The sequence below is a fragment of the Lonchura striata genome, chromosome 2 (genome assembly GCF_050655825.1).
Source record: "Lonchura striata isolate lonStrDom1 chromosome 2, ASM5065582v1, whole genome shotgun sequence".
NCBI classification, from domain to species: domain Eukaryota; kingdom Metazoa; phylum Chordata; class Aves; order Passeriformes; family Estrildidae; genus Lonchura; species Lonchura striata.
Genome location: NC_140704.1, coordinates 148,915,184 through 148,928,565, shown reverse-complemented (window position 1 = coordinate 148,928,565; position 13,382 = coordinate 148,915,184). Strand labels below are relative to the sequence as shown.

Genomic DNA, 13,382 nt, shown 5'->3' with positions numbered 1-13,382 from the left:
GTTGGATTTCTAAAAGGGTTTTGTTAACTCGTTCTACTTTTGTCATGGATACTTAAACCAGAGAGAAACAAGGTGAAAAAACCTTAGGGTATTGATTTTGTAACCTAGGAACTTATCCATCACACTCTTATCAATGGTCAAGTATGAAATAAAGGTTATGGCTGAAGATCACAGAGAAGGAAATGGATCATCATACACCAACATATGGTTAAGGTGACAAACTCCCTGCCAAATGTTTTGCAAATGCCAAAAATTGGTGAAAATTAAGTTTCATTAATGATTTTTAATTTAAAAAAAGCAACCAAACAAAATAATTTGGTAGTTATTAAATACAGAAAGATCAGTTCAGGATAGGCAGTCTCTGAGCTGTAAAGTGCTAGAGGTTTGGGGAGTTTTTACCAGAAGTATCAGATTTGCTTACCCTAATCTTACAGCAGCCTCTTTTAATCACTGCTGAAAACAGCATTTTGTGCTGAACAGCCCTTTCATCTGACTCAGTGTGGTCAGCCTTGGGTATTTAATGTCAGAAGTCAAGGAGAAGAGGTAGAAGTCTAGCTTGGCTGGACAGAGATCTTCTCTTGGAAATAAGGTAAAAAGGGAAGGTGCAGACTCAGTTGAAGCAAAGTCAGGTGACATGGGAAAAATACGGAAATGCTGCTTGCCACTCTAGGGAGAGAATTAATGAATTCATTTGGCCAAAGCTCAAGTGGAGATGAAGCTGCCAGAAATATGAAGAGCAATAAAAAGGTCTTTTTCAAATATGCAGTGTAGAAATAACATGGGCTATTTCCAGAATGAAAATGGTCACTTCCCCCACAGGGACATGGACAAGGCAGAGATGTTCAATACATTCTTTGCCTCTGTCTTCAACACTGATGATGGACTATGAGGGCCTCAGTGCCCTGAGCTGGAAGACCATGACTGTGAGAATGATCAGCTCCCAGCTGACTGAAATTGTGTGGGATCTGCTCCAGCTGGATCCCTACAACTCTACAGGGCCTGACGGGATTCAGCTGAGAATGTTCAATGAACTGGCTCATGTAATTCCAAAGCTTCTCTCAATGATTTTGGGAGTCAGGAGAGGTTCCAGCTAACTGGGAGTTGGTGAACATTATCCCAATTTTTCAAGAAGGACAAGGAGGACCTGGGAACCTACAGGCCTGTCAATCTCACTTCAGTGCCTGGTAAAGTTATGGAGGAGATTATTCTGGGAGGTATTGAAAAACAGCTGAAAGACAGCACAGTCATTGGTCTCAGTCAGCACAGCATCATGAGGAGAAAGTCCTGCACATTAAACCTGTTTTCCTTTTATGACAAGGCAACCCACCTAGCTGGGAAAGCCAGTAGATGTAATCTCTTTGGATTTCAACAAAGCTTTTGATACTGTCTCTCACACAATCCTGGACAAAACATCCAGCTTCCACCTGAATAGCTGTGATACATGATTGGTGAGTGACTGAGTCATGGGTCAGACATCAAGGAGAGTATGGAATGGGGTGACAGCAGGCTGGTGACTGGTCCCTACTAGGGTTCCACAGGGCTCCATCCTTGGCCCAGCTCTTCTCAGCCTCCTCATTAATGACCTGGGCACAGAATTTGAAGGATGTTTGCCAATGACACTAAACTGCCAGGGCAAGGGCGGGGATTGTCCTGCTCTGCTCTGCTCTGCTCTGCTCTGCTCTGCTCTGCTCTGCTCTGGGGCAGCCTCACCTCAAGAACTCTGTGCACTTTTGGGCACCACAATATAAAAAAGACATTGGGCTTCTAGAGAGCATTCAAAGAAGGGTCACAAGGATGGTGAAGGGTCTGGAGGGGAAGGCATATGAGAAGCAGCTGAGGTCACTTGGTCTCTTCAGCCTGGAGAAAAGGAGACTGAGAGGAGACCTCATTGCAGTTGGAATTTCCTTGTGAGGGGAAGTGGACAGGCAGGCACTGATCTTTTCACTCTCATGAACAGTGACAGGACTCAAGGGAATGACCTGAAGTTGTGTCAGGGGAGGATTAGGTTAAATGTCAGGAAAATGTTCTTCACCCAGAGGGTGTCTGAACATTGGAACAGGCTCCTCAGGGAAGTGGTCACAGCCCCAGGCCCATCTGATTTCAAGAAGTGTTTACACAATGCTCTCAGGCACAGGGTGGGATTCCTGGGATGTCCCATACAGGGACCCAAGCTAGACTCAGTGATCTTCCAACTCAGTGATTCTGTTCTACAATTCTACGATTCACGGTGCCTATGTATGAATTTCTGTGGTCTTCAAAATGCCCCCAGAACTTTGCAATTTTCAGAGTTTTCTCAGCAATAATTTGTAATATTTTGAGGCCCTCAAAATGTGTTGACTCAGATGAAAGAGAGCTCAACAGGCAGAGATGGATGATTAACAGAGCTAGCATTTGTAAGATAGTAAGAATTTTCATCCCTCAAACCACTAAAATAGCACAACCTGAAACAATTTCTCAAGAGTTGCCTTGGCTACAGTATAATTAAAGCATCTGACTTAAACATGACAGCCAAAACCAAAGCAATATGTTCAAAATAAAATTCATTAAACAGGAAAAAGACAAAATATTTAAAATATTTTAAAGAAGCATTAGAAATTGGCCTCAGAGTTATAGTCAGGTTTTATAAAAAATTATTTAAGAAAATAATTAAAGGCAGCACGTGCACCCCTTTATACTCTTCTGATGATTCAAAAACATCATAAACACTGCCTAAATAATGAGCTAAATACTGCTTACTATTCTTGTTGCTGCAGAATAGCTTATAGAGCATATGAGTAAAACTGGCCCAGTGTTTTACTTAAAAATAAATTGTAGTAGTAGGTAGACCAAGTATATATATATATAGATATATAGATATATAGATATATAGATATATAGATATATATTCCAAGGGGAAAAGTATTTTTTTGACAAACTGAAACAGTGATAATGCTAACAGTGTAGGTACAGATCTTAGGCCTTAAATGACTTTTGACAAACACTGTCACAGAAGATGGTGAAAGACCTGCCACCATTCAGCAGAGTCTTCCAAGTATCCAAGTATTCTAACTAGTTTCAATATGAAATAAAGAGTCCAGCCCATTCTCCTCACTGATCGCATTTATGGAGACACTTCTCCCTGGTCATTAAAACAAATATTCACGTATCTACCACTCATTGTATGTTGCTGAATACCGTTTTCCATAAAGAAATTAACTGACTGTAATAAATTGCAGGATGGTAGTTCTGTTCTGCACAGATCTGTTTGCTTAGATGAAGTAAATAAACTAGATTTCTATCTACCCACTCCCTATGTCCTTCATTTGTGTTCTGCATCCAACTAGATTGTACTAAGGAGGGAAAGAAAAATAAAGGAAACACATGAAATACAACGTTAGTCTTTCAAGTACATCCTTTCAATGTGGAGATTACACAGTAGGTGCTTAACATATGGAGGATACAGTCTGGGCTATACTGATCTCCATGCAGATACAGATAAACACAGGCATAGAGTGGCATGAGTGAATCCATCAATTTAATGCCATTAGGTCCTCCCACCTGAGGATCACATATAGGACAGGGATAAAATTTTTGTCCAATTGGAAGTTGAAATCAGCATTTTTAGAGGTTTCTGCTCAGATGCCCTAATCTATGACTGCTCAAACCTAATATTCCCTGAAGGTGTGCCATGGGAATTGCAGTGAATGGGTTCAGGCTTAACCACTCCATAGGTCGCATAATAGTGCATTATGGTACCACTTGCCATTCCCTTAACAAACTCTTCTTTGTTTCTCAGTTTCAACCTTGTGATTGCTGCACTGGAAATACGTAGGAAGTGCTCCAGGAAGTGAAAAATCTGGCTCACTTCACATGAATAAGCATTTCAGTGAATGCCACAAAATCGACATTTCATGAGCATACTCTCTGCTGCAAACATCACTGAGACACCTCAACCTTTAACTGTAAGCAAATAAAATATAAATGTTTTGCTAGCACATAGGTGGTGCCTTCTGTCTTTCTGTTTCATTTTTCACAGCAAAGACCTTAACAGGCACAAGCACAGTGTTGCAGTGGGAGTGAAGAGACACCCAGAGCAACCCAAGTAAGATCCCACAGAATAACATGGTGCCAACTCGATTTTCCACCTTCTGGTCTGGTTGCAGCCTAGAGTTTCACTCTCACTTCTACGTGAAGAGTGCAGAGTTTATAACCCTTGCATACAACTTCATACGATTTGCATCGTGTCTCAACTTTGCTTACATCCAAATGGCTAAAAGTGTCTCCTTACCATTTACAGGATCAGTACTAAGGGAAATCAGGATTAATAGAGCAAGTCCTTGACAGAATTACCCAGCAGAGTTATTCCCAGGAAGTGGTGGAGCAAGTCAGCAGGGGTTAAATATTTTTACCCCTCACTCTTCACACTGTCTACACTGACATCAGCCATCCTAAAAGAGACAGAAATTAGGACTTTACCAATTCCATACACTTGTCAGAGCACCTTTTAGTTGTGTTTGTCTACTGAAATAGATACATAGATCTCTCTGCAGAACACAAACACAGCCCTAGGTGGATTTTCATCCTAGGGAGGTTTAGTTGTCTCTTTTTAGAACAGATGAAATACTTTGGATGTAGTCAAAGGCAAACTAGTAATTATGCCTTCGTTTCCCAAGTTCAGCTCAGTGCTCTGTCCACCTGCTAAGCCTTCCCACACTCCTTAGTGTACCAGTAAAACCAGCTTTGACTATTCCTAGAGAGGTGTAAGTGAGACTTACCTCAAAGGAACCCTTAAAATTAATTATGCAGATGATTGGGATACAGGGTGGATTGTTTCAAATCCTTCTCTGAGGTCTATTGTGGGGAGAGGACATTTAGCACACGTTAAAGATCTCTTATGACATTTATGACAGAGGAAATGGAGTACAAATTTCCAAGTAACAACCACCATCTGCACTAGATTTTGTCACTGTGGCTAAATATGTCTATGGCTTATTCAGGACTTCATAATCAGATGGACTGCAACCATACATGGTCATGGCTAGCACACAAATGCTGCTGAGGACCTGCAGATTGCATCTTCACAAGTAGCTCAGTGATGGAAGGAGCATTACAGTTTCCCCAACAATTAATACCCTAACTGTGTCAACAAGGGAGAAATCAGGAAACTCCAACCTTGCAGCAAGTCTTTTAGAAAACAACCCAGACAGGAATACAGACTGGTCAAAGCATTCATATTCCCTCAAGTCCAAAAAAGCCTGAAGCCACAGGAAAATAGAAATAGAGGGAAATGTGCATTAAAAAAATCATCAGTAGATATGACCCTTTCATACAGTTGAATTGCACCAATTTACTGATTCCCTTCCAATCTTATTTTCTGTAAGCCTTTAAATAAAAAGATATTTCTGGTTTTATTTTTAGACAGGCAAGATTTTTCTACTGAACTCTCAGTTGCAAGTGTTTTTTCTTTTTATTTCAGTCTAACAGTGCTGGGATTTAGCACTTGTGCGTTTCATCAACACCATGATTTGTGGCAAAATGTTTTAATACAACATGGAATTTCATCTCAATTTTGCAGACAACTGTCATATGCAGAAATAGTGGTAAAGAAAAGAATTTCACTTCCTAATCTTCATCACAGGATTTGTAATGAGGTCACTGAGGTTTGTTCCACTCTCAGAGGGTCTGGATCATTATCTGCAGGCCTCCAGCATTACACTATATCTTCTGTACATTTCTCCTATGACTTTCTCTTGAAATTGATTGCAAAAGAGAAAAAAATGAAAAAAGAACAGAAAAGTTCTGATAGAGAGTAAAAAATAATACGAACTTTAATTCAGGTGGGCCATTAATTCTAAATTAAATTTATCCATGTGCTGTTGGCTATCAGCATAGAGAAGCTGGGGCTGACACATCAGGCCAGTGCTGCTCCTTGTAACAGCTAGTCCATAGTCAGAATCATCTTTACAAGAAAATGTACTTCTAGGAAACAACAGAGGAAAAGGTTGCCAAAAAAACCTCAAAATGCTGATTTAATCCTGCTGCACAGTGAATAACTTTATATTTTAGTTGCTTTTATCTTTGTGAGATTGAAATATAAATAAGATTTTAAAGACAGTAGAACATAAATGCTGAATAACTTCTGGTCTCTTACCATTTTGTATCTCCCACAGAAATATTAATCAACATATGTTATTATGCCATTAGTCATCCTGACCAAGACTGGCTGGAGAAGGACAATGCATTTGCATATTTCTCTGGAGCCTAATTCATAACTTGTAGAAATCAAAAAGCATCTCTCCAGGCTGCATGTGATTAGTGTCATCACTGTAATCACAGTGATAGCATCAGTTCATTAACAGTGAGTGTCTTCCTACCTTAATTGCCTTGGCTCTGCTGATGAGACCATCTTGTTGAGCACTTCCAATGAGCAGATCTACTTTCCGAAGCCGAGGGCGCTGCAGGGCTTTAGCCAAAGGTTCCCGGAGGTAAATTCCATCCATCACTGGACCCCAGTACTGGAATGGGCCACTTATAGCTAGCAGCTATGTTGGGGAAAAAAAAAAAAAAAAAGAGCAAGAATTGTACAGTTGATTCATCTTATCCTTTAAATTGTATTTTATTTATGCTTAATTCATCTTATCTGATTCCCTTCTAGTGAACAAGTCACCAGGTAATCTAAGTGCAGGAAACAATGATTTTGCTGACAGTCTCAGTACGTGAAACAAACTGAAGAGGCCAAGAGAAATGTTGGTCTTATAGTCATAAAAATGCTGTTTTAAACTAAGGATTGACTCCATGCTGGTCCTCATTGGAAAATTTATTGCAGGTGGGTGTTTTAATTTGTGGGTAAAAGATCCGTCTTTAGAATTATTCATACTGCACCTTTCATAAGCATCCCACTTCAAATACTGAACACTGACATCCCACCCTAGTTAATTTTCTGCATAAATTCTGTTATTAAAGCTACAGACATTTGACTCTCCTCTAGAGTAACACCCAGGGACAGGCAAGAGGGAACCGAAAGAAGGGAAAAAACAATATTTAGATTTATTTCATAAGACATGATTAAAGCAGTGTAATAGGAATTTAGTCTAAAGGAGAATCAAATTGTGAGTATTCACAGCTCAGAGCTGGATGTCATGGACAACAACTTCCTTCCACCAAAAATAGTCTAGTTCCTCTTTCACAAGGATTCAGACTAAATTATTTTTTAAGCTTTCTCACAGCTTTGTGTGAATGGAAAGTTTTTGATTTCTTGCCAGTGGCATATGCTTTGCTGTGTTGTACCTTAGTTTGAGCATCATTGAGGACACGAGCAGGCAGCTGACGAAGGCAGGCTACAATTTCCTCACTGGTGGATGAAGGGCATCCCACATCTTCAGCCAGGGCTGCTGCTTGGGTCTGTGCCCTCCTGGTAGTAATTATGGATGCTGGAGAAAAAGCTGAGCCTCCCTATAAAAAAAACCCACAATATCAGTCAACATATGTTGTCAGAACACCTGGTTCCCTGGTGCAGGTACAAAAGATTAAAAGAAAAATCCTTCCACCTGCAGAACATAAAACCCTGGCTTTTAAATTAAAATAAGTGTGTTCTAAAGATCAAGGCAAAGGGGCGAAGGGTCAGTTAGGCTGTTTCCAGCTCTGTCACAGTTATTTTGGAAAAGCTCTAAGTGTCATAACATTATGTGTCGAACCAAATCAGAAATCTTTCTGAAAACTTTGGTGGAAGGAGAAACATTGAGTAGATACAAAGAGGTGCTGTGAGGCACATGAGGGAATGGAGAGCCCATCTTACAAGAGCAGACTAAATGGAGTTTTATCATAGCTCTGATAAACAAGGACTGAGAGCAGGTGTGATGTCCATAAAGAAAAGCTTTTTCTACCTTGGGACAATGCTGGTACAAGGACAAATGAGCACTAAGTATTCACATTGAGTGTAAATCAACTACAGCCAGAAACCAAAGGTAACTAGCAGAAGGAGCAGGGAGGGTCTGGAAGTGCAATGAACTGAGGAAATAGGAACAAAAGACTAAAGGAAACTGCAGAAGATTAACCAGAGCATGAAGATCAAAACCAGAGCACAGGCTACAGTTCAATCTCTACCCCAGACTCTTCGTATTCTTTTTACAGCTGTAACATAGCAAGTGTTCTTAACAAGAAAGGATGGCACAACGTTTTTGAGTAAACATGGAAACTAGTTGCTGCAAATGCAGACAAATTAGTTTAAATCTGGTAAGATCTGACCTAGAGCAGAAAGGTTGGAATAGTGCTGACATGGTTCAAATGACTAATTTCCAAACATTTGCATCAGTTTACTGATAATAGCTGCTAAGATTAGCTTCTGTACTCTAAAAAACCCCACAACCTAGATGCACGATATGAAAGACCCTGATCTATTGAACTGATTAATGTACTTCTTACTGAATTTGCTCAAAGCATAACTACAAGTCTTGAAAAGCAAGTTAAAAAGAAACAAAAACCAAGCAGCAAATCTTTAAATTGAAATTGTCTCAAACCTCTGAGCCCAAAGAACTCTGTGAAGCCCTGGCAAGCACCCACAACATTTTTTATATTTCAAACAAGCAGAGCCATTGATACTAATGGGATACCATTGCTCACAGCTGGAGAAATTGATTTCCAAAAATAGTGAGAAAGGCAACTTGGGTTTGGGTGTAGAGACAGTCTTTATAGTTCAGTGCATGCAGAACTTCCAGTGGTACTACCCTCCTGAAAGATTTGCCTTCTTTTTTAACAGATCTGGAAAACAAGCACTGTTATTAGCCTAATGATTGAGATGAAAATGGTTGCAGATAAGCAAGAGAGAAACCTAATTTTTGATCTGCTCCACTGTAAGAACCATCTTGAGTTTTAACAGAGTGAAAGAACTAAAGAAGAAGAAATAAACACCACTTGGTCTTATTCCTCAGTTCGGCACTCAATTTAGATGAGAACTCAAGTGAGCAATGGGCTTTATTCTCTCACAGGATTTGCAGTGGCTTATTTTGTGTTTGTAAGGCATGATATTTGCCAGCTGCTGACTAGGTGCACTGACTCAGCTGCTCATGGGAGAGAAAGAAAAATATCTTTGATGAGAGTATCTTGTCTGTGGGTGGGTTTCCAGCACACAGAGTGAGAACCATTTATTTTAACCTGGCCTTTGGAAGACCATGTTCATCAGAGCTGTGATGAGTGAGACTAGAAAAGTCTCACACCGTGTAAGCTTCCCTCAGAAAAGGAGTTTCATTTCATGTGGAGTAAGGAATTATAAGCCCCCTCAATACAGCAAAAAAATGAAATCCACTAATACCCACTAATCTGGCAAACATATTCTTCCACATCAGATCTGAACGTGTTCAGCATGCTTTATCAAGTATCCAGTACCTCCAAATGGCATTCATTTAAAACAAAGCAAAACAAAATCATAACAAATTAAAGGACTTCAGTTTCCTGAACTCCAAAAGTTTCACGGATTTTGAAAGTGTCAGTTTCCGTGGAAAATCTGAAGTTGCCCTGTTAAAAGGCCAAGTTTGGTAGGGAAAGAGTACTGAAATCAGATGATATATGGAATCCAAAAATTCACTGGGACCAAGCAAAACATCCTTGTGTGTGCTTGATTTTGAACACATTTCCTCCTGGAGATTTTAAAAGCTGTGCAAAGTTTCCCCGTATCAGACATCTACAACCTGAAATATTGCCCTGAGGTCATGTACTGAGCAAAACAAAGACTGCAAATAGTTCTGAATAGAAGTGTCCCCCAAGTTCTCTACTGCAGGGGCAGATCTAAAAGCTTGGGCAGGCAAATCTTCATGTCACAGCACAGGATGTGTATGGGCTGGCAGAAGATACAGCCAAAGATCAATGAGTAAAACAAAACCCCCAAGCTTCAGCAAATTCATTTCTGAGGGGAGAAGAGCTTGATGGAGCCTCAATTTGGCTGTGGATAATTTCTATTCTTTCTGTGAGTGGCTATAACAGGTTTATTTGCTCTTTAATTTTTCTTCCATTTTCCATGTTAATGGCCACTTCCTCATTTTGCTTTTTTTGGTAACACCCATATTCAGGAAGCAAGTCTTGCATCTGGGGTTTGAAAGAGACCAAATCTTTGGGGTTTGAAAGAGATGTGGAATCTACTATTATTCATCATGTTTAATTTTTGCTAGGACTGGAAGCAGGGGATAGAGAAACACGAGGCATCATTCAAAGAGTATTTGGAAACAATACCATTATGTTTGCTTCCAAGGTATATCCAAAATATGTTCAAGGCTTTACAAACGTGACTTCTCTTAGTTATGCAAGCAAAACTGTACCACTACTCTGCTTTACAAATGTACATCAAAATTCAGGGTCACTGTTTCTTCATTACTGTCAAAAAAACCCCAAAACCTTCAGGAACAAATAAGTAAGAATAGAAGCTGGTATTACCTAGAACTAATTTTCTTTCTTTTTTTGAGCCTGCAGTTTTCACAATAAACAGAAATCTTCCCTAAACACTGAATTCATATTACAGGTGGACTCAGGACAGAGAGAATAACCGAGCTACACTTAGCAGTTCCCTCTTTTCCTAAAAAAAACTATTATTTATTTGTGTGATTAGTCCCAGAAACCAATAATGGAGGACTTGTGTACTTTAAAAAATAGTACTACTTAGGCAGAAGCAGAAATATTGGAGGGTCTATTTGTTTCCATTACATGACACCCAGATTACCATCAACATGACAGAATCATGAATCAGAAAACCAAAAATCATGAGATCAGCTCAAGAATAACAAACACTGTGTTCTTTTTGTTAGTCCTCTGGTTTTTAATTCTCCAAGAATTCTCCTGTACCCATGAACACAAGAGCTAAAAAATTTCCTTTTAAAACTAACAAGTGAAATCTTAGCTGTTCCAGCAGAGTTGTTTTTTGAAAGTGAACCTCTAAAAAATGACATATACAATAAAGTTGTAGTCATTAGTCACTTTGTCATCACTGGGGGATCATTTAGAAGTGATTTACAGGGAACTGAAGCCACACACACTTCTTGTTTTAGCTGTCCTTACATATGGACCCACAACAAGGGGGAAGAGGAAGAGAGACGAAGTTCTATTGACATTTTTGACATCGACCCAAAAGTGTTCAAAAGTGCTAAGAAAAAGCAATTGCAGCTGTGTTACACAATCCACAACAGCAATGTTACACTGCTCTCCAAAATTTATAGGAATAGGAGGAATTTTAGAGTGTTGAGCAATAGCACCTACTGCAACAAGTGATGGCATTGAAAATGGGAGGCAAAGCCTTCGGTACTATTTAGTTCAGGGACCAGGAGTATTGCCAGCATTTCTTAATTTCTCTTTTCAGTATCAGAGGTTCAGATACACACTAGAAATTCAGATACCAGGAAAGGTTGCAGCTCACAATGGTGAGAAACTGATGAATCAGTATTACATGAAGGTGAATTCTCACTTTGTTATCAGGCTGTGACCAGCTGAGCTGGGGCTGGTGCCTCTTGCAAATGTTTCTTCTGGGACATCAGAGCTCAACAGCCTTTCATTGGTGCTATCTCAGCTATCCCACTTCTTCCTTCACAAGCTCTTGCTGCTATTCTGATGAGATGATAAAAAAGAATATACAGACCTCTGTTTGATTTGTGTGGCCATGTTTTGGTAGTGAGAGAGTCTAAATGAAATAATTGCAGTGTTGTGAGGAAGAGTGAGAGTGGAAAATCCCAGATGGTCATAATCATGCTTTACTTCTCATTATCCTGCTCTGTTTAATTGGTAATAAATTAAACTAATTAAAATTAATTAGTTTAATTTCCCTGTCTGTGCTGGTAACCAGTGGGTGATCTCTCCCTGTACTTATCTTGACCCATGAGATTTTAATTTTATTTTCTCTCTTCTTCTAGCTGAGGAGGGCAGAGCAGGTTTAGTGGGCAGCTGGTGTCCAGGCACAGTGAACCCACCACAGAGCTATCACTGTACTCTGTACCTTTCTCTCACAACATATCTGGAAAAGACAATTGCAATATAAGCTGCAGTGCTGAATGTCTTTTGATTCCTCATTTAGTTTGGAAGCTCACTTCTGCAAAATCTTTCAAAAATTATTCAGAACACATCTAATGATTAGAAACTTCCCTGGAACTAGATTTTATCACCCACACTCTGCAAACCCAAATGCAGCTTCCTCTCCTCACATCACGATCTTTTGTTTTTTTTCCCAAACTGACTTGAAAATGAAATTATTTCTTGTCTCCTCAACACACACACTCCCTGCAAGTGCATGGGGTTTCTCTGATGGCTGCAGCCAGAGCAGGCTCTCTGTGTGCCCTGAACCATGCTATAGGCAATGCAAACAGCAGTTACAGTAACATCACCAAAAAGATCAAAAGACATCTAATGCAAACAGTCAGAGCAAGGAAATGTCCTGAGAATTCTATTTTCCCAAAAGAGCCAGCTGTACAGCAATATTTTATTTGTTAAAAATAGGCACTCTCCAGGCTCAGATGCACACAGTTCCCAGCCAGAAGTATCTGTCAGACCATCTGGTTTGACCTCCAGGATAGCCAGGGCTCTTCCATTTCCTGACTGCTGAGCTCAAATGCTTCCTATCCCTTAAAACATGGTTTGTGTTTGATCTTGTATGAAGCATTTAAGCTGGGCTCAGAGACACAGAAATGGATATTCAGCCTTGTCCTTGGCAGTTTGAAGGATAATTACTCCACGAACAGGCAACAGGACCTTATTTCTGTTTGAGGGTGTCTTCAGTGTCAGTTAATGCCAGGTTAAAGATATGTTTAAACCTTCTTTTCTTTTCCCTGCAAATATAAGCAAGCTGCAACTAAACAACCACTGACTCACATTCACAATGAGTTCAGGAGATTATTCGTTAACAGACTGGATTTAAAATAGTTGTTTTCAATTTGGACCCTATTTGCTTTTTTCTTTCAGGGTTGTTTCCCAATGTCCTTCACTGGTTTTCCTTAGTTAACCAATTCTTGCATAGTGACCAGTGCTTACAAAACACCAAGGATGCAGGGCTCTCTGTGATGATATTAATGTCATTTTTCCAGGCTTTCATGAAGTCTGGAGAAGTAGAAAGCTTTGGGAACAGTTCAAGGAGTCTGTCACAGCTAAGAAGACATTTGGCAGACACCTAGCAAACACCAGCACAGGGAGTGGGACAGGGAATGGTCAGGTCAGTCCAGCAATGGAAGGGGGGAGCTAAGAAAGAAACATTTTTCCCACCATAATTGTCTACTAGACTGTAATTTCCATATAAAAATGGGGGGAAGTAAGGGTGCTCTCTCTTATATAAAAAATAAATTTTTGAAGAAGGAAAATTACTTTTTCATATATCAGCCTTTGCAAACCCCTCTTTGCTGACATCAGAGGCAGCCCTGCAAGGACAATGTTCCTCTCACAAA

At 39.8% G+C, this 13,382-nt stretch overlaps 1 protein-coding gene across 2 annotated transcripts in view; it reads right to left on the bottom strand.

The window, feature by feature from the left end:
* The window catches only part of TG (thyroglobulin), a 148,540-nt gene that overhangs the window by 22,772 nt on the left and 112,386 nt on the right, over positions 1–13,382 (bottom strand). For both annotated transcript variants that reach the window (XM_077781935.2, XM_085573965.1), the window contains 2 exons: positions 7,267–7,431; positions 6,354–6,521 (listed from right to left, as the gene is read on the bottom strand). In XM_077781935.2, the coding sequence (XP_077638061.2) occupies positions 6,354–6,521; positions 7,267–7,431 (333 nt within the window). The remainder of the gene's footprint in view (positions 1–6,353; positions 6,522–7,266; positions 7,432–13,382) is intronic.